This window comes from Perna viridis, chromosome 4 (genome assembly GCF_037379345.1).
Source record: "Perna viridis isolate PV_CMFRI_1.1 ecotype Kerala chromosome 4, ASM3737934v1, whole genome shotgun sequence".
NCBI classification, from domain to species: Eukaryota; Metazoa; Mollusca; class Bivalvia; order Mytilida; family Mytilidae; genus Perna; species Perna viridis.
This window is the reverse complement of record NC_142448.1, coordinates 11,124,905-11,144,873: the sequence shown is the minus strand read 5'-3', so window position 1 is coordinate 11,144,873 and position 19,969 is coordinate 11,124,905. Positions and strand designations below refer to the sequence as shown.

The window sequence follows — 19,969 nt, the reverse complement described above, 5'->3', positions numbered from 1 at the left end:
CGTGTGTTTCTAGAAAAAAAGAGGACGCTTACTACACTGTTATACCTGATCCATGCTCCCAGGGGAGTCCGAGTTTCTCATTTAATAACTTTCGGTATGTTTTTTTTTTTAGTTTTTTGTTTTTTTTTTTGTACATTCATGTTCTTGGTTGTTGTGTCTGTCTGTTTTCCTTGTGTATGCTTTATCTTTGGATTATATTCTTTTGATTTCCGCTCGAATCTTGATTCGATCCGTTGATTACTCTCCCTTCTCTCTGTTAACTTCATTGTTTTTTTTTAGTTGACCTGTTAAGTTCCTTAAACTTTAATAAGAAGGATTAAATGGATTTTTGAAGGTCGTGTATCAAGCCTGGATTGCCAAATCAGTTCGTTTGCAGTTGTATCAAACAGTTCACCGCGGAATATAGTATATTGATCTTAATAAATTTGCCTTTGCTTTCATGTAATCCGAGAGACGCAAAGGTACAATACCGTCTGCATATTTTAAACACTGAAATGTGCATATCGCTAATAATCTTCAAACAGAATTGAGTTTAAACCATTAATGCTTGATTAGAAAAAAGATCAGTTTTAGCATTTGATCATGACAATGTTGTAAATATATTGAAAGCAATTCAATACTGATTACAGAATTATAACGGTGCTTTTATTCTTTGACATAACTGATGTTCTGAGATTCTCTTCATATTGAACAGAATAATCTTTCCATGAATATAAATGTTTTTGTGTTGTAATTTAAAAAATAAAAGACCGATATTTATACATGATATTACAGTCATATCATACGGTGCAAGGTAGTGGAGGATTCATATCCAGAAACATCTGATGTAACATAACAGACTTCGATCATAACTGAAAACATTTCAATGAATTTCTTCATTGAACTGTGGAGTTGATTATTTAAGTAGTTTAATGCATTCTGAAGTTGTCAAATTTTTAGGTCAGTACCGAGGCAGTGCAATATCAACTGTGACAATTTTATACTAATGAAGAAAAAAAAAAAACCCAGCAAGACTGACTGCGGTAAGAGCGCTAGTTTAATTTATGGTATCAAGCTTATTAAAACTAAACCATTGTACAGATGCTGCTAGCTTTAGGATTAGTGGTTTATTCTGGAGGATTTCTATGAAGCGATAATATGACGAAAACACCCGAGTAGATTACAACTATCAACATTTGTGACATTTTACGACATATATAATTGTTCGTGGTGATTAATGTCGACTAAAAATGAGCGTCAAATGTGATATATTTAAGTACAAAATGTAGTATTCACTCAAATTTGTATATTATGTTTATGATTTATAATTATGATTATTAATGTTGTGTACATTTTGATACTGAGGACGATGACAACTCGGTAACTGACGGTTATATACCTTCGACACGGTATTTTGTGTCCTAAACATATACTACAATCATATTTCACGCTATACCAACACTGCATTCTTGTTTATTCTGACAACGCTTTCTGGAATGTAGTCAAAAAAACTCTGGTTAGCCTGATCTTAAAAAAAATATTACGAATGTGAATCTTAATTCTTTTGTCTATTTCACTCTCGGTATGAATATTACGATTTTTCGAGGTGATTTTTAGGTAAACTAAAATGGATTAAAATGCTATAGCACGGATCTTACAACAGTCTGTAAACTAAGTTGGATACGAGAAAAGTGAGTACAATGTTTGTACGATTGAAAGCTGAAAAGTAGATATATGGCAGGAAATTATTCTAATTTCACAGGATCGGCAGGGATGGCCCTTTCCCCTGAGACAGCAGGTATATTTATAGTGCTATACTCCATAACGACTTTACTTGCCATTGTTGGGAATATATTGACTATCTTTGTGTTTGCAAAAGGAAGAAAATGTCGGACCGATTTACGACCATTTTTGTTAAACCTGGCGTTTGCAGATTTGATCATGGCTATTTTTTGTATACCTTTCACATTCACCAATCAACTTTTGATGCGATGGATATTTCCCGGACCAACGTGCCCCCTTGTTGTGTTTTTGCAATTGACAGCAGTCACTGCCAGCGTATATACGAACACTGCCATCGGAATTGACCGATTCTTTGCTGTCGTTTTTCCACTGAAATTAAGATCAATATCAAAAAGACACGCAATAATGATAGCGCCAATTTGGATTATCTCAATTGCTATAAATGTTGTACAATTTAAAGTCGTGTCTGCAAATATCAACAATGAAACAAAGAAAATGACATGTGTAGAGGACTGGGGTGATGATACCATGGTTACAAGAAAAGCTTATACACTGTTTTTATTATTTATAACATATATAATACCCCTTGCTACTCTTAGTATAACTTACAGTATAGTAGGGGTTTTGTTGTGGACAAGAAAACTTCCAGGCCAAGCAGATGTCACAAGAGACCAACATCACAACAAAACGGCAAAACAGGTAATACATGTATTACATGACGACAAAAACTCGTTTGAATATCGGAAGTATGCGGGAAAAGAAATTCCGGAGGTGGTTCCAGAGATTTCCAGTTATTTGTTTTTCTACAATAGTAAATTTTTCAATCATAAGGATGGAGCTTGCTTGCGCCACCAGACATCCCGCGGATTCTTATCTGTAGGAGCGTCAAATTTTAGCCAGTTCGACAATTAAAAGTATTAGGGAACTTTCAGTCAAATGAGGGAAAAATAATGTGTATACCGAATTACGATATCTCCCGCATCAATATATTAGTAAAATTTGTACCATTAATTAATCAACCTTAACTTCCTTACGACAAAAGGCAATCACAGTCCTGAAACATACAAACATATGGAAGGTTGAACCTGCCTTATATGCACTTTTTTTTATATATATGCACATAAATGAATATCTATGTGTATATGCAGAAAAAAGTATGTGCATATACAGACGTGTGGAAATAAGACAGTTATGGCTTTCTATGTATACATACACCTCATATCGTTTCTTATATCGTTACCACGAATTCTGACACTTTCACCTCAACTCATAAAATAACTTATTGGCCACATGTACACCTAGGTGATCCCGCCGAAGCCTTCGGGGAATAAAAATTTCATGTCAATTATTGTTCTAAGAACAGTAACGCAATGGACTTAATTTTTTTTGTTCATTGTCCTATTTTTAACCGACTATCTTTATTTTAAGCGAATTTTATTTGTAATTTTGCTCTTATTTTTGTCTTGTGTCTGAAATAATTATTCTTTTATTCTTAGGGTTATGTATCGGTGTTACATTTTGTCTTATTGCTCACCGATTAGTCCATTACTTGTCCTTGGTGTTACATCATGACTAGGGTTTTTTTGCGGTCTTGGCTCTTCCTTCGGATCTCGCACGACCGCCCCTTACGGCGATTCTGTTAGTAGATATGTTAGTAGTTGGAGGTTGCGGGGCCCAGCCTTCGAGATAGCGGACCGAAAAAACTCCGAGTATGTCCTGCTGTGTTGACGCTCTGGCCTGCTCCCAGAACCCACGTAGGCCCGGGAGCGTTTCCACTCTAATTATTTGGGAGTACATTTAAACTATTTTTTTCTCGAAAAACGAGAGGGCGCCTACCCGGTGCCGCAGGCTGGATCCGCCTTTGCTTTAAGAAATCAAACTAAAATATCGCGTATATTCTTTCAATATTGTTTGCTCGTGGAGCTTAATTATCGGAGAGTCACAGAGTAATCCAAACAGTAAAGAAACGAGTGTTTGTGGCAACAATATTAAAAAAATAATAATAATAACACTTTACAGATGCAATTAAAAAATGTGCCATTTTGACGTTTTATAAATACTTTCTTTCAGTATTTAACCATAAGAACGATTATTAAGGCCCCGCCACTATCGGTTGCGAACGCACCATAGCAACCACTCTGCACGCCCGTCTGTAACAATTCGTGTCCGTGCTGTAACTTTGTTGTCTTTTGGTGTAGGCTTTTACTATTCAGCACATTTTATTACGTGTCATGTACCGTGTTTGGTGACTTTTGAATTTGAACTTTGACCTTAATATCAAATGAATGAGTTCTGCAAGCAAATTCGTCTCTTGGCTGTAATGTTATTGTCTTTAGATATATTACATGAAGGTAGATCAGTTTCGTATCATGATTGATGACATCTGACCTTGAACTTTCACAGCAAAGTCAAATCAAGGATTTTCGATTAACTGTTGTGTCCGGGCTGACGGACAACGGCACGTCTATGTCCCCTTCCGCATAGCGGCGGGGAGAATAAATTGAATGAATATGCATTGATGTTGTACAGGATTTTTACCACAGCGGTGTTCCATCTTAATGATATCTAGTTAAAAGTTGTTATAAAATAGAAATCTTAATATAAAAAATAATTCTCTTATCTATAAAAGGTCAGCTTGAAACGAGGTACTTATTGGTCCTATATTTGTTAATATCGTTATGTTAATCATCAGTGCTGTCTGGATTTTTATTATCTGCAGTCGTCGTTTTAATCACCTCAAAGGTAAAGAAGACAAAATGAAGTACTCCTTTTTTACAAACGGGGAGTGAGTGTTTGTGACACATGGCTTTTAAACTGGCGGAAAGTCAATTAGTTCGTTTTTCTGAAATATTAGTACTAGTATGTACACGTGTGTTTTAAGTAGTTTACTGAAACCTATAAGTACTGATCGGGATTGATTTTTGTTTACAGATTGTGAAGATGCTTGTTACCATAGTAACACTATTTGGATTGTGCTGGGTACCTCTTCATGTCTTCACTCTCATCATAGATTTCAATCCTGATGTATTTAAATTTGGGGACTTGTCGGTATTACAGAAGACATTTTTCTCTGTCCATTGGATAGCCATGTCAAACAGCTTTGTGAATCCAATCATCTATGCCACTATGAACGCAAACTTCCGTGTAAGTATCAAATGAAATTCAATAGAATTTTAGGTAGCTAATTATAAAAAAGTCTAACAAGAAAAACGTTAGCAAACTCGCGAAACAAATAAGTAAATGTAAGTCTCTTGAATTATCTCCCTTTACCGTCCTCTGACAGTAATGGAATTCCTTCATGAATGCATATCTACAAATGATGCCCAACCTTCCCATGAATTTATCAAAAATCCTTAAGCAGTTTAGGAATTAAAGTTGTGCTTAAAAGGTATTAACATGTAAAACCCTTTAGCTAGAATACCTCCCATTAGGGTCTTCGAACAGTTATTATATAATTTCGTGCACATGTATACATATGATGCACAACCTTCCAATAAAATTTCATCAAAATCCCTTCAGCGATAAAGGAGGAGTTGCGCTTATAAGAAATGTGGACAGAAGAACAGACGGACGAACAGAGAGTAATTCCCATGTACCCCTTGGTTTTTTTAGGGGGGGCTGGAGTGTAATGAAACATAATGAAATGCCTACTTTCTTTAATAACTAAATGTCCATCAGTTCGTATACTAAAGTGATATTCTCAATCTGCGTGATTAATCTTAAAAAAAAAACCTTTACGGCAGGGACGGATCGGGATTTTTTTAAAAAGGTTCCGAACCAGAAATTTAGGGAAAAGGTGAAGGGTACAAGTTATCAATTGCTTAACTGTGCCCAGATTTTGCGCAAAATGTTCACACACCAATCCGGATACTCTTACCATGGGCCCGCCACTGCCTTAAGGCAACAATGTAAAACTGTGGCCGACCTCAATAATATTAACGAAAATGTTCGTGTTATATATGCTGGACTCACTTAAAGATTAACAAAGTACCGTGAAAGCCAACGATGTTAATTTTCCAGAATGTTACTTTGTTTAAACCTGAAATCTTCCAAGATGAACTTGTCTGACTTATATTTCAAGTTAAATTAAAAAAAAAGTTTTTATCATCTTTAAAGCACAAAAGACTGTAACTGGTTACAGACTTTGAAGATATACACCAGAATCAAAACCTGAAATTACGATCACCCGTGCCAAGCCCGTCTTTTAGACTAGGTTCCAACATCACAGGTAAATGATCATGTATAATTGTATATTCCAGAGCGATTTGAAGGTCTTACTGCGTTTTCCTTTGGGAAGGTCCGACTCTATGATATCGAATTCAACAATAATGACACAGTATTGGAGGGATAAGAATGGAACGACGATCAAGAAAAAGAAGAAAATGTCACTACCCGTGGAACTTGAGTCTAGAGAGGGTGGACAGAAAGAAAATGTCAAGAAAATACTAGACGAATCAAGAGGCAAATCGTGTAAAGCGTTCTGACAGAAACATCTGCTAGCCAATTGATTGCGTAAAACATAGATAGTATAATATTGAACATAACAGGAATGGCATTGAAGCTAGATAAAAACTGTGTCAGATCTAGAAACGCAAAAATGTTGGTTCAGCATAATTCAAGTTCCTTCTAAAGAGAAATCACTTGCAGAGCTGATTCTGGTTCTTTTTCAATTAACAAAGGTGTTCAGTCTATATAGTTTGATTGGATAATGAAAAGAAATGCTACAGGTACAACTTCTCTGTGGTTTGGGTGAAATATTGAAGCGTTTTAACCTGGTACTAATTGAATAAGACAGTAACGAAACGAATCACTCTATGTCAGAAATGGTATGTTACCAAGTACAAACAGATGAAAGCTATCTGCTTTTGTTTGTCGGTCTCTGTGCAAATTCTTTACGTAGATTTGCACCTCTAATGTTAAAGAAAACTTTACAAGCGGAAATGTATAAATTCACCAGTGAAATTAAGATGAATAACGGGAGTTGAAGTGGAATTTCTTTTTCTGGGCAATGATCACACCGAAGCCCACACACACATAAAGCATTTTCGTATTTGATTTTTTTATTTGGTCGACCTATTGTTATTACTGAGAGATTTTTAATTATTAGCAATACGTTATAATCAATATTTTTCAGTCTATTACCAATATCACCAGTTGGTTGTGTTCACATAGGAACTTGATGGGAGAAAATAAGGTTTAGTAAGGTGGCACGGGATAATAATTATACGTAGCATTTGATTAGAAATGTCTGCTTAATGAATCATGTATGTAATTTGTAATCCGGAATTTAAATTCGTTGATATCACCGGACAGTCGAGTAGTCTAATGAAAAAAGAAGATGACTAATCTATAACGGAAGTATCATATTCATTATGTCACTGACGTTCTATTGAAACATATTGCTTTTGGCTCAATTTAACACAAATACTACATTCTGTTTGCTGCTCAATGACATGTTATAGGATATTCAAACAAAACTTTCCGATGAGTAATTAATTAATGCGTAATTTTCTATATCATTTGTGGTATTTTTTGCTCTATCCGTACATGTTGTAATACAATTAATAAGCTATATTTGTTTAGCATCAGCGTAAAATATTCACAGCGAAGATTAAGAAGTTCTTATTAATTAACTCTGATTCAAGGATATAAAAATAAACTACACTGTGTAACCTCTTAATCTTCATAAAGCTTTACAGATGTGAATACTAGTATTACATAATACATGTTTTTTTTTGTAGATTAAAATGTCATTTGGCAACATTGTCTTATGAAGGGAAAAATCCTAAAAGTACAATAAAACAAACTTTCTTAAAGTTGATTGTTCAAGCTACATAATAAAAGACTTAATAAAAAAATCTTCCCCGAACACAATAATGAAGCGGATATCCCGATGGTCCGGTTTTTCCCTTAAGTAAAAAGAGTCTGAAACCCCCATTTGGAAAAAATAAGTAAATTAAATTGTTGATTGAATTCATTTTTGTATTAGCATAAATACATGTACATGTGTATGCAAAAATTTGTTTCTCCAGTGTGTTTCATTGGCATATTTGTGCACCCATTGCCACTGGCTGAGCCATCTAAAAAGTCGAACAACCTTAGAAAGTTTAAAATTATTTGCATCCATGGTTTTAGAGGGGTCAACCTTAAACATAGGCCGATCAAAAGCTTAGAAAGTCTCCAGTTCCACGTAGTTTGATTAAGCAGAATTAAAGCAGATCACTTGTAGAGGCTTTTCTATACATCATTCTTGTTCAGTTAAAAGACGACAGACAATGGACAAAAATTATGGTATAATCTTACATATTTGATCCAGGTGAGTTGAAATAGAAAACAAATTTAAGAATGACTTCCAATGCTCCCCGACTTGTAAAGTGATTAACAACAAATTCTGGGTAGTAATTGACATTTTCAATGATGGTATTCGTTTGTTGGACTAAAGTTATCAAACAGAAATGATAGTCCCCAGACGAAGACAACTGTGCCATAACATTATACAAACTCATTTTTTTCACGGTCGTATAAAAATCATTTCATCAATTAAAGTTTCTTCCTATTCACTAGGGTTTTCAAAATATTTGGTAAAAACTGAAAAAAATATATAATTTTTCTCCTTTCAATTTTAGGGACAATAACCCTATCAAGAAGCTGTCAAAGAGTAATCAAGGGAACCAAGGTTATAGCGGTAATCAAAAGAATGTAATCCAGGGACAAAGACCAGACATGGAAAACAGACATATACAACAAAGAACACAAAGTAACTAAAATCAAACATACAAAGTAACAACAGTAAATGAGCAACTCTGACTCCACCAAAAACTGGGAGCATGGACCAAGTGCACCGGTAGGGTAAGCTATTTGAACCAAAAGATTTTCTTAGAGTTCTTCAAGTCCAAGGAGGGTCACCTTTATTTTTCTGTATCCCTCATAGTTTTTATGATATATATTGAATTAAGTGGCTTTACTCCTGTTCTTTAATAAACATGGAGGCCATGTTTTTTTAACATCATAAATCCAAACATTATTTTGTGCAGGATACTCTGAGGAACATTCATGCCAACTTTCCAACTTTCATTTAAATCTGTTAAGTAGTTTCAGAGATGTTTGAAGATAAGTATACAGACAACGATGTCAACAGACACCAAGTGATGACAATAGCTCACAAAGTGAGCTATAATGTAAAGTCAGCTAATATGCCACCAACATACTACAATACAAACAACCAATCAGTAGACTTATAAATACCTCTCTTTTACCATGCAAAGATGATACAGATGATGGGATTCTAAAATATATCAAGTAAATGTTATCTTGGGTAGTTACAATGTAAGAGTTTCCTACAACCCATTTGTTTGTATCATGGTACCATAATGCTACTGTAACTTAGATGGCATGATAGAAAACAGGTGAAAACATCTGTTAAAGCTCAGAAAATTATAACTGTTAATAAGTTTTCCTACAAAGCATATTCATAAGGCAATGATCTTACATTAATAAGGAACACTTCTATTAAAACTTTATGATTATCATCTAACTTGGTAGCACATAAAGGCAAAAATAAAACTTTGAATATACATATTTATATTCAAATGAAAAAAAAAAATGGTTTGAAGCATCGTAGTACTAAATGGCACAGGTTTACAGATGGTATCATTGAAAAAGAAGAGATAAGGTGGAGTATAACTAATGCATCAGGGTATTAACAAAATTTAAATAGTGAATACTTTCAGAGATCACCAAAAGGTTTTCCTTAAATGTAAACACACCTTTAAGTAAGCTCTGGAAGGCTGATGATAAAGTTATAAAATCCATGATGCCAATTCTTCAAATATAATGACAAAAAGACTGGACAGGCACATGAATTCTATGGTGGAGTTAAACCAGTTTTATAAGGCTTTAACCATCATGCAAGAATTGCACAACTCACATACATGATAGGAACCAATGAATGAAGTGAAATTACCAGATTTTATAAGACATTGTTTGGGTAAAACATGACTGTGTTACTGTAAGTAACTAATGATAGCTGTCATATTACCACTGGTAAGAAGCATTGCTTTGTACTATCGGATGACTGTCGTTAGTGATTTCGTTATATCATCAAAGGTCAAAGGTCAGTCTGAAGCATGTTTATTCATTTCAAGCATAACATAATAACTTAATATAATAACTGAAATGAGCACCCTCATAATGGTAAAATAATGTCTGAAGGACACAAACAAAATGATTTATGAATGCTTTTTTCACATTAATGTTCTGAAATAAATAATACCAGTCTTTTGAATAGATGAACACATTCTTTCCACTACATATATTAGTGAAAGTGCTTGTATAAGTGGAAACATAGTTTAAACACTTAAAAGATGAACAAGAAGGCTAAGTATTTGGATACTGCATTGTTTCTCTTTGCCGTAATGCTCTTTCATAGTGTGCTTTAAACAGTGTATTGTTAATGTTGTAGTATTGTGGGTTTTGTGCATCAGTCAACTCAGGGTGGTAACCCTGTGCAATGTCATATGGTAAGTTATTGTTCCCTGCACAGTTCTGACATGGATTCATCACAATGTTCTGTTGTGGGAATGATGAATGCTGACTATGTACATGTAAATGACCTTCTTGGTTCTCCTACAAAAAAACCCACACAAAATGAAAATTTACCACCGAAAAAAAAAGAAAAAAAAGAAAAGAAAAAAAAACAGAAAAGGCAATTTTTGAAATATAAAAGAAAATTATAAGCTGTATAGTAGGATCAGCCCAATAAACCTATCACAGTATAAATCTAAAATATCATTAGGTGTTATTTAAATTTGGAAATTTTTGTTTATTTAAGAAGATCAGTAAAAACTGATTAATGAAACTAACCTCTATCAGTTTTTCTTGCCTTTTGTATCCAACTTATCAGCTTAATAAAAATTATTTTTCTTTTTCTAAAATCTCAAATAATTTTTAAATAATATTTAAATCTAATTACATTAATGTCAAACTACCAAGAAAAACATGTATTTGAAAAAGAAGACACAGATTTGTAAATGATAAGTTACGGTACACAAGATTGAAGAGACAACTGAATTGAAAAGGAACATTTGGCCTATCTAACTTGAATACTTTTGTACTTAAATATTATGATATTAAGAAATAGTTAAATTTAAACAACTGCTAATTTGCAAAGTAATCAGTTCACACATACAATAGTAATACATGTGAAGCGCCACTTCTGATCAGTATTTTTGGGAAAAATTAAATGGACTACATAAAATTGTCTTTCAAACCACATAAAAGGCAGCAAAATATTCCACAGCAAGTGCATACCTCATTTTATGTTCACATTAATAGCACCTGCACTTAATTGTGACATTTATATGTCATAAAATAAAGGCAATCCTTCCTGTATCCTAAGAGCATAAATACATAGTGTTAATTAATGTATCTTTTTTCAAAATAAATTGTATGAAAATGCATAAAAGCATGCAAAAATAAACAGCTGCATTAGATAATTCTGCCATGTGTTATGAGGCTTGATGCTTGTAGAACTAAAGCAATTCACAACATATACTGATACTGTTAATTAAATCATACTTCATACAAAAGGTAAAAAATAAAGATAACATTTTATATGTATTTCATTTTGAACAGTAACACCTTTAATGAAGTCCATTGCTTTAACATCAACATTTATAAGTAAATAACATTATTTAAACAATTATCTTGCATATCAGTCTAGAGCCCTGCAATGCAAGTACAGACGTACTAAGTATAAACTTAATGATTGTGTTAATTAAGAATGTGTAAATGCCACAAGATACACACAAGATAAATAGAAAACAAGCATCTTGGTAAATATTCAGATACCAGATAACTTTGTGGAGAGAATGTAATGCTGTTAAGGATTTAGACAAATTTTGTCAGTTTTTAAAGAAATTTGTAAATGGACAACTCTTCTACACAAGTATCTATGTTGTTACATTGTGAACATTTAGCTTACCATTGAGTGTATGCATATATTCATTTGTAAGCAAAGGGACATGTTATCATCTTTACATAAGTTATTAAAAAAATGTTACGTTTGCGGTCATCCTACCGACCCTCCCTCAGATCCCCTACCCAAAAGTTTTTATTTGTGATTTAAAAAAGAAGGGAAAGTAATGAAATCCTGCCATTCGTATTACAGAAAAAAAAACGAAGAAAATAAAGCCATATTTTTTCCAATCCTAGGTGGAAAAACAAAACGTTAGATATACTGATTGTTTATATTTAGAATTGATTGTAAACACACATGTGAGTGTGCTCTTGGCCATTGACTTAGTCTATTGCATGTTTAATCTTTGCAAATTTGTTTTTTTTTTTTTGTATTCTGAGTTTGTTTGGTGTCACACTATTTCACTTCAAAATTTAAAAAAAAATCCCTACCTACCAACCCTACAAACTTTAAGAGGGGTGATTGGAAACACAACATTTTTTTCTTTATCCTGGCCATGTTTACCTGAAGTCCAGTTGCTTGTGATTCCTCACTTTGTCTTCTATCTCCCCTGCAAAGACATAAGTATTTTACAGTATAACTGTTACCAAGTATTACCACAATCCAAGAAAAAATAAGCTTAAATTTAGGTCTAGGTGAGCAAAAACAATGGAGTAGCAACTTCAATAAAATGTTTGATATGACCTCAGAGATCAAGCCCTCAACAGTTGGGAAAATTTGGACACAACATTCAAGCCTCTAATTACAAAACAGTTCAAGCCACAACCCCCTAAGCAATCCTAGCCTTATTTTGTGCTACATCACCTTGTGATACTATTTCAAAGAATTTTACTCATAGTCAAGTTATTGTCGGGACATAATCAACAAGAGGCCTGAATCACTCACCTGCTTAAATTTTGCCTTTCAAAGGCAATAAATTGAACAAGTAGTTGTCCAACAATTTTGACTCTAGAAGACTATGGTAGGACTTATCATAAGGATCATTTCAGCACTTGATAGTTTCTTTCTATCTATCATAGTTTTCAAGATATTGGCTGAAAACTGTAAAAAAAATGACAAAAAAAACCCCATTATTTTCCACCTTTCAAGGGCAACAACTCTTACAAGGAGTCGTCTGACAACTTTGATCCCTCAAGATTTGTGTAGGCCTTATAATAAGGATCATTGCAGCAACTGAAAGAATTTGGCTAAACCTAATGGTTTTGGAGATATATTGGAAAAACTACTGTCTGACCCCTATGTTCTATTTTAAGTAATAGCAGCCATGTTTTTCAACAGATCAAAAATCACCATATCAGTTCCATGCAGGATACCACAAGGAACATTCATACCAAGTTTGGTTCCAATTGGTCAAGTAGTGTCAGAAAATATTTTTGAAAGAAATAACATTAAAAATTGCAAAAAAAAAAATCATTGAAAAAAGGGCAATAAACTCAATAATGGCTCAACAGATTAAAACAAAAATTTCACCACAGATAGATCTCATCATGCTTAATACCTTTACCCCATCAGATTTTGGCTTAACCTAATGATTTGGAGATATATGCAAAATACTACCAGTACTGTCTGAAACCCCAAGAAACAATTGGTCAAGTAGTGTCAGAGGAGAAGAGTTTTGAAAACTTGTTAACGACGACAACTGACCATGATGACAGACACCAAGTGATGGCAACAGCTCACATGACCTTTGGCCAGGTGAGTTAAAAATAAGGCATCTTGTGGGACATGAAATTATATGCGTTGTAAAATGAAATTTAAACTTTATCTAGATTCAAAATACTGCAAAAGAACTGAAAACACCATTCTTTAATGTTCAAACTTTAACGAAAAAAAATCCCATACATCAATTTTTCTGAAGGGGGGTGGGGGGAACACCTTTAAATGGCCATAACTTTTGTATAAATAATACAATCTATCTTTAAATCTTTGTTGTCTTCTAAAGTTATTATCTGGAAACTGTCGAGGAACTACAAACAGAAGGACACACAACTTTTCTAAGGGTGACATATAATACCTCGCCACTTTGTGTGGCTGGGTATAAAAATGCTTGTTTCTTGCAGCTAATTCCTAAACATCTCAAATCACAACCAAAAAAATCAATCCAAGCCTTACTTTTGTGGTGTGACACCATGTACATTTGCAGTAAAATTTCAGAGAGATCCATTGGCTGATAGTAAAGTTATTGTCAGGGCATAATTTAAATGCTTGCTTTGGCACTAAATCATAAACCTTTCAAGTTGGAACTTTCAAAATCAATCCCACCCATTTTTCTATGGTATGGCACCTTAAAGTAAAATTTCATATTAAGATCTATACACTTAAAATTATGGTTCACACACTAAATGTCTTTGGACAATGATGAAGCCATTGACAGCATGATACCATTATACAATTTTATTTTTTAGTTTGTATAATTTTACAATAAACTCTGGGCATTTTTCTACTAACTTGTTTAATCTCAACTTAATAGAAAATTTACAGCACAAAGTAAGAGGCATTAGCAATGTTTAAATATCTAAAGATTTTGAGAGAGAACTTCAGAATCAATCATTTTTTTTTCCATTTTTACATAAAACACTGACAAAGTAAAACATGTAAGAATAATATTTAACATTTTCCAAATAACCCTGCTAAGCATAAACTTACTCTATCTGAAGCCTGTTGATTCTTTTTGATATTGGTAAGCACTCCTCACAAGAATCTGGACTTCTTGATCTTTTTTGGGATTGCCTATAAACATAATTGTATATTTTAGTGAATTCAATGTTTGACACAGGATAAGATTTTGATAAGAATCATTTTGAATGGAAGTGGTCAAATAAAAGTATTTGCAATAGAACAAGAATGGATATGGTAAAACACAACATATGCAACAGCATATAACCTAAATAAAAAGTATTTTAAAATACTTTCAGAGATAACCAAAAGGTTTTCAGTAAGTGTTAACACACTTCTAACTAAGCTCAGGAAGGCCCCAACAACAAAGTATTAAAACTCACAGTAACTGAATGAACTTCATATTCAAACTAAAAAAGTAACTTAACAACACAAAAATGCATTACTGACTAACATCTCCTGACTATGAACAGGTGCATGAAATCCTGGTGGGGTTTTACTAGTTTTATAAGGCATCCCCCCTTTTGTAAAGTAATTAAAACAACAAACAAACAAAAATCCCAAAATTTTGTTTCTAGAGGGTTTGATATATTGAAATCTAAATGAAATAAACAATTCACTTGTGAAGTCATGGCATTTTGGTTTAATCATGTTTGAGTAAAATTCTGAAAATGAGAAATTATTACAGACACAAAATGAAGAGCTCTTCTGAGCACAACATGAAATGATCACAGTGGTCAAACTTGAACAGTTTTTGACACACATATGCATAAGGGCTTACAATTTATTATGGACACATAAAATGGTTAGGACACTTTATTGCACAACTTGGTTTTTTTTGTAATGGTATAAAAATGTAATTGATTACATCATGATTACTAATAATTTCAAATATAATCAATTACATATGATTACTTCAGATATTTCCACCCATGAATAAAAGAAAATAAATTTACTTCCTTGGCATTGGTAATGTTATGACATATTAAGCAAAATAATTTATGTAATGTTTGTAACAGGAGTCTTCTGTACTTGCAAGTTTATCAATGAAAATGGCCAGTCAACACTTTGAAATCTGACAAAGAAAACAGCAATACCAACCTAACCATACACGTATGTGATATTCTTTCAATTAATGATGGAAAATGTTTGAATATTTGCTGATGTGTTTGCTTTTCTAGATTTTAAGTGTCAATAACAACTACCCATGACCAAACCTCATACAGTACACCCTGCATGGAATGTTTGTGCACTGGCCTCTGTCATTAAACACTGTAAATAAGAACTACATGTGGAAACACACAGTTTATTTAACCAAGTAGAAAGTCATGGAAAACAATGATGCATAACACATAAGAGTGAATTAACCAGTTTAGCTAGTTAACTGGAAGTGACTGGCTTTAATCTAAATACTAGTACCTAAACACCGTTCACAGGAAAGCGTGGGATTTAAAATGCGACCTGCTGACCAAAACTACTAATTTACAATTCAACACTACAGGAACGACAGAAAACCAATAACTGTAAATATTAAAGTGTATAAAGAGGCCTAAATATCCAAAATCATTCTCTACATCAGTTAGCATAAAATTCCACAAGTATTCTCCGAAATTCTACATTCCTTTGAAAAGAATGGCAAAACCATTGATAGGTTAGAAGCAAAGAACGTACAGATTTTAACAGTCTTAAAGTATAGAAATGGTATGCTACACACCTGAACTGGCTGTCACCTCTGTTACATTTTAAAGCAGAAAAAATCATTTGTATATTAACTAAATACATGTACTTAAGTTAAAACTAGAAATAAATGCGACATATGAAAATTGTACATTGACAGTTAAACTGAAAATTTTTATTTCACTTTTATTAGTAAACCAAATGTATTTCTCTCTAATTAGAAGACTAAGCGCCTATTCAAGTAATGTGACAAAATTTGACACAACTGTATAGCCCTAAGGAAAGTTAGTTACAAACAATAGCATAGAGAAATTTGTGTTGTACTCTTTATTGAGGTTATTCCTTAAAGTCTACTGGCAAAATAAACATGTAATTAAGGAAGGGGGATTAAGGGGCCACCAAGAGGGTAAATACCTGAAATTATCATATTGTAACACTTTTTCAATAGAATCTGGGTATAGATGACCCATGTCAAATCTTACACTATAGAAGCTAGAGGCTCTAAAGAGCCTGAATCACTCACCTGGTTCAATAAGCAACTTCCTAATTTTCTAAAGCAGCCACATTTTTTTTCTATGGAAAACCTAAGGAACAATCATATCAATGTCCAACAGTGTCCAAAGTAAAAATTTTTTTTAAAGGAAATAACAATTAAAGTAACGAAAAAAAAAACCTGGCAAAAAGGCAATAACTCCAACATGGCTGAACTGATTTACATGAAAATTTGACCACAGATCTCATCATGCTGAACAATTTTACCTCAGTCAAAAACACCTGAAGGTTTTGTAAATGTATATGTCAACTTTTGTCTGATACCTTTGTTCTATTTTTAGTAAAAGTGGCCATATCTTATTCGACAGATCAAAAATTCCCACATCAGTTTGATGCAGAATACCCTAAGGAACATTCTTACCAAGTTTAATTCTACTTGGTCTTGTAGTGTCAGAGGAAAAGATTTTCAAAAGAAATAACACTGAAAAAAGCGAAAAAATGTTGAAAAAGGGCAATAAGTCCAACATGGCTGAACACTTTAACCCTTGTCAAATTTGGCTAATCTATTATTTTACTTTTTTTTGGGGGGAGGGGGGTGAGGGGGTAATGGGATAATGTACATTGTAATAAAAAAAATAATCATGATGACATAAAACTCTTTAACACAGTAATCAATTGATTACTTGTAATCATAATTTACAATGAAAACTGATTACTTTTTAAAATGTAATAAATTACAACAGATTATGATTAATGATTACGATAACCCCATCCCTGACAATTATGTACCTCTCTGAAGCTCTGCTATAACAAAGTGTGCCAAATGTGCAACATCATTGTAGTTAGTAACTGCTGACCTGTGTAACGTTTATATAATTCTTTCATAAATTGTTTCAATGTCTATATAATAAACAAGCTTCTTAAATCAGTGGTCTCTTTACGAGGGCTGCACCCTTCTTGCCCTTAGATATGTCCTTCTGTCCTTTTAACTTCAGGGCTTTTCCTTAGGCCCATCAACATGAATCCTTATGGGCCCTGAATTTAGGCCAGTGTCTTGGGGACACAAAGACCCCAGTGGGGTCAAGGGGCAAAGCCCCTGGCCGACAATGATTTCAACATTATTCATTTGACTTTGGAGCCTTTATCCTGGCTCCTATCTTCTGAGGCAGACCAATTGTTTATTTCAATCTCTCAACTTTAAGAAATATAAAACATTTGAAAATTTAGACTTGGTCAAGTATTTACATGACAATGCAAAAATAAAAGCTTTCAAATTCAACTTCCTTTTATTTTAGATCACATTTAAATGATTAATTCATTTTTTAAGAGTGACAGGACTGATTGAATATCACTCTCTGTTTTTTTTAATTTTCCATATCATTAATGCCTTTTTAAAGTAAAATTTTTTCAATGTTCTCTCCTTCAATTTGAATTTTAATCAACATATCACAATTTTCCTCTGATATCCTGTTCCTGACGTATGTGGGTAATGTGATTCTGTGTCACAGTCTAGCCAAGGGTAGGTTTAAACCATTTTCAGTTGTGTATCGCTACGATCAGGATCATGATCGTTACCCTCTGTCTCCCTTCCTTTTCAAGAGTTCATCGTTCTTAACAGTATTTCCTTTTTTGTATACATTTGATTGTATATTATCTTGATTAGGAATAAAGAAAGTTATTTTCTGTTGTGATTCTGAATCCTCTACTCTAATCCTTTTTTTCATAGGCATGTATTTTTTTTTTTATAAATTTTAACGGAAGCTTGATTTTCAGGACATGAAAAAACACGATTTCATTAATCCTTGTTTAATCTACGGTAAAAGCTATTTGCAGTAACATTACTCTTAGTTATAAATTGATTTTGAATTTGATTCAAAGCAATGTGCAAGACAAGATTGGATTTTTTTGAAATTATACACAAAATAGTATGAAATTTTGGCATGAATTATCTGAAAGAGTCCGGCAAAGAAGTATGAATTTAGACCTTAAACATTGAAAGATTGATTCAATAAGCAAGCACCTGAATCAAAACAAATCTTAACAAACATTTTACTGAGATGGTTGTATGTAACAAGCGATTGATGAAGCATTTCAGAAAATGAACCATCCGAGAAATGCATGTCAACACTAAAAGTGCAGCATTTGAAGTACAAATGTGGTAATTCCGCGATTCCACATACCTGACTAATCACTGAACTTGACCCAAAATGTCCTTATGCCTTATCATGTTTCCATATTATTTTATTAACTTGAAGAGCCATAAACCTGGAAAAATGTGTTAATTGCTGTCTGATCTGGTAAGGGAAAGCTTTTATGACCAGTAAACAATCATTGAAAAGCAATCAGCTGATCAGGGTTATCGGTTAATAACTGAAAAGTAGAAAATGGATCTCGATTGGACTTACCACAATTTTATGGACAGCCAATCATTATTCAAATATGATTAATTTCCACTGCAAACAAAGACAAACAGGAGAAAATACATTGCAAAAGAGTGCCCTTCTCAAACTTGAAAAAGTCCCTTCTGGAGCACTGTAGCTTTATAGAAATAGAAATGCAGAAGTATCGATTCAAAACGCTCAAAACTGAATGTAAACTTCATTTAAACTGCATTTGCAAAGGATTTCCAGGATTGCTGGACTTTCTCATAGGTAGATCATATTTTTGTCTACAGTTTGGACACCCATCCCCTGAGAGGGTGAAGAAATTGTATAAAAAGCTTTAAATGGTAAGCCATTTATTATAGTTCTGTTTATTTCATAGAAAGTTAGATCATGTGGTTTGATTTATGGTATTCAGAAGTAAGAGGCTTGGGTATAAAGGGACATGATTCCAACCTCTTACACTGACACCTATTAAAATTATTTTCTTCATTAAGTTAAAAGTGAGCAAAGCTTCGCTTAATAGACAAAACCTTTAAAAGATGTCTATGTCATTTATTCAAAACTAAACTGACATTTACAAAAAAGCTACTTCCAGTTGAAGAGATTATGATAAAACCCTGGATTCCACCTCCAACCGCAACGATTCACAAGATAGTCTGAATATCCCTTTCAAGCTCCAACTGATGAAAGTATCCTGTTCAAACTAGGAAAAATTATAAATCGTATGAAGTCTACTTCATTGCAAAAAATAGACCTAGTACTTTATTGTTCAGACTTCGCTCGCACTTAATGCCATTGCCTTCATTTTAAAAATACCTTGTAAGTTGTAACGCACACAATTTTCACGTCTGTTAAGACTTTACCACTAAGGATTATGGGAATCCAAGTTCGTTTCTACAAGCCTTTTTCATGTATATAACCTTTTTTCAATTCCACGATTATTAATAGTTGTCTAGGTTATTTTATGTACCTTATATCCATGATTCTTCATTTATGATGATCAAGTCAAAACATTTTTTTTTCAGACGAAAATTTTCCGAGGTGTTCCGAAATGAAAAGGGAATTAACTCAAAACGACAAACTCAACAGTCCGGAAGCAGGT

At 33.3% G+C, this 19,969-nt stretch overlaps 2 protein-coding genes across 2 annotated transcripts; one reads left to right on the top strand and one right to left on the bottom strand.

The window, feature by feature from the left end:
- The first annotated feature begins 807 nt into the window (after positions 1-807).
- Positions 808-7,483, top strand: LOC148618838 (RYamide receptor-like). Its single transcript, XM_088578100.1, has 3 exons — positions 808-2,421; positions 4,654-4,866; positions 5,982-7,483. Exons 1-3 carry the CDS (start codon positions 1,714-1,716, stop codon positions 6,204-6,206), a joined length of 1,146 nt encoding a protein of 381 aa, XP_088434226.1. The 5' UTR covers positions 808-1,713; the 3' UTR covers positions 6,207-7,483.
- A 2,353-nt stretch (positions 7,484-9,836) lies between these two features.
- On the bottom strand, positions 9,837-19,952 carry LOC148618837 (uncharacterized). The gene is made up of 4 exons (XM_088578099.1): positions 19,838-19,952; positions 14,345-14,428; positions 12,203-12,248; positions 9,837-10,347 (listed from the first exon to the last, which is right to left on the bottom strand). Exons 1-4 carry the CDS (start codon positions 19,846-19,848, stop codon positions 10,099-10,101), a joined length of 390 nt encoding a protein of 129 aa, XP_088434225.1. The 5' UTR covers positions 19,849-19,952; the 3' UTR covers positions 9,837-10,098.
- Between the last annotated feature and the right edge of the window lie 17 nt (positions 19,953-19,969).

Bases quoted from the DNA above. Each gene is read 5' to 3' on its own strand.
- LOC148618838 (XM_088578100.1), top strand. From the start codon at position 1,714: ATGGCAGGAAATTATTCTAATTTCACAGGATCGGCAGGGATGGCCCTT. The intron at 2,422-4,653 runs GTAATACATGTA...TTTTGTTTACAG, and splicing joins ACAACAAAACGGCAAAACAG to ATTGTGAAGATGCTTGTTAC. The intron at 4,867-5,981 runs GTAAGTATCAAA...TGTATATTCCAG, and splicing joins CTATGAACGCAAACTTCCGT to AGCGATTTGAAGGTCTTACT.
- LOC148618837 (XM_088578099.1), bottom strand. The intron at 12,249-14,344 runs GTAAGTTTATGC...ATGTCTTTGCAG, and splicing joins ATCAACAGGCTTCAGATAGA to GGGAGATAGAAGACAAAGTG. The intron at 10,348-12,202 runs GTAAACATGGCC...GTTTTTTTGTAG, and splicing joins CACAAGCAACTGGACTTCAG to GAGAACCAAGAAGGTCATTT.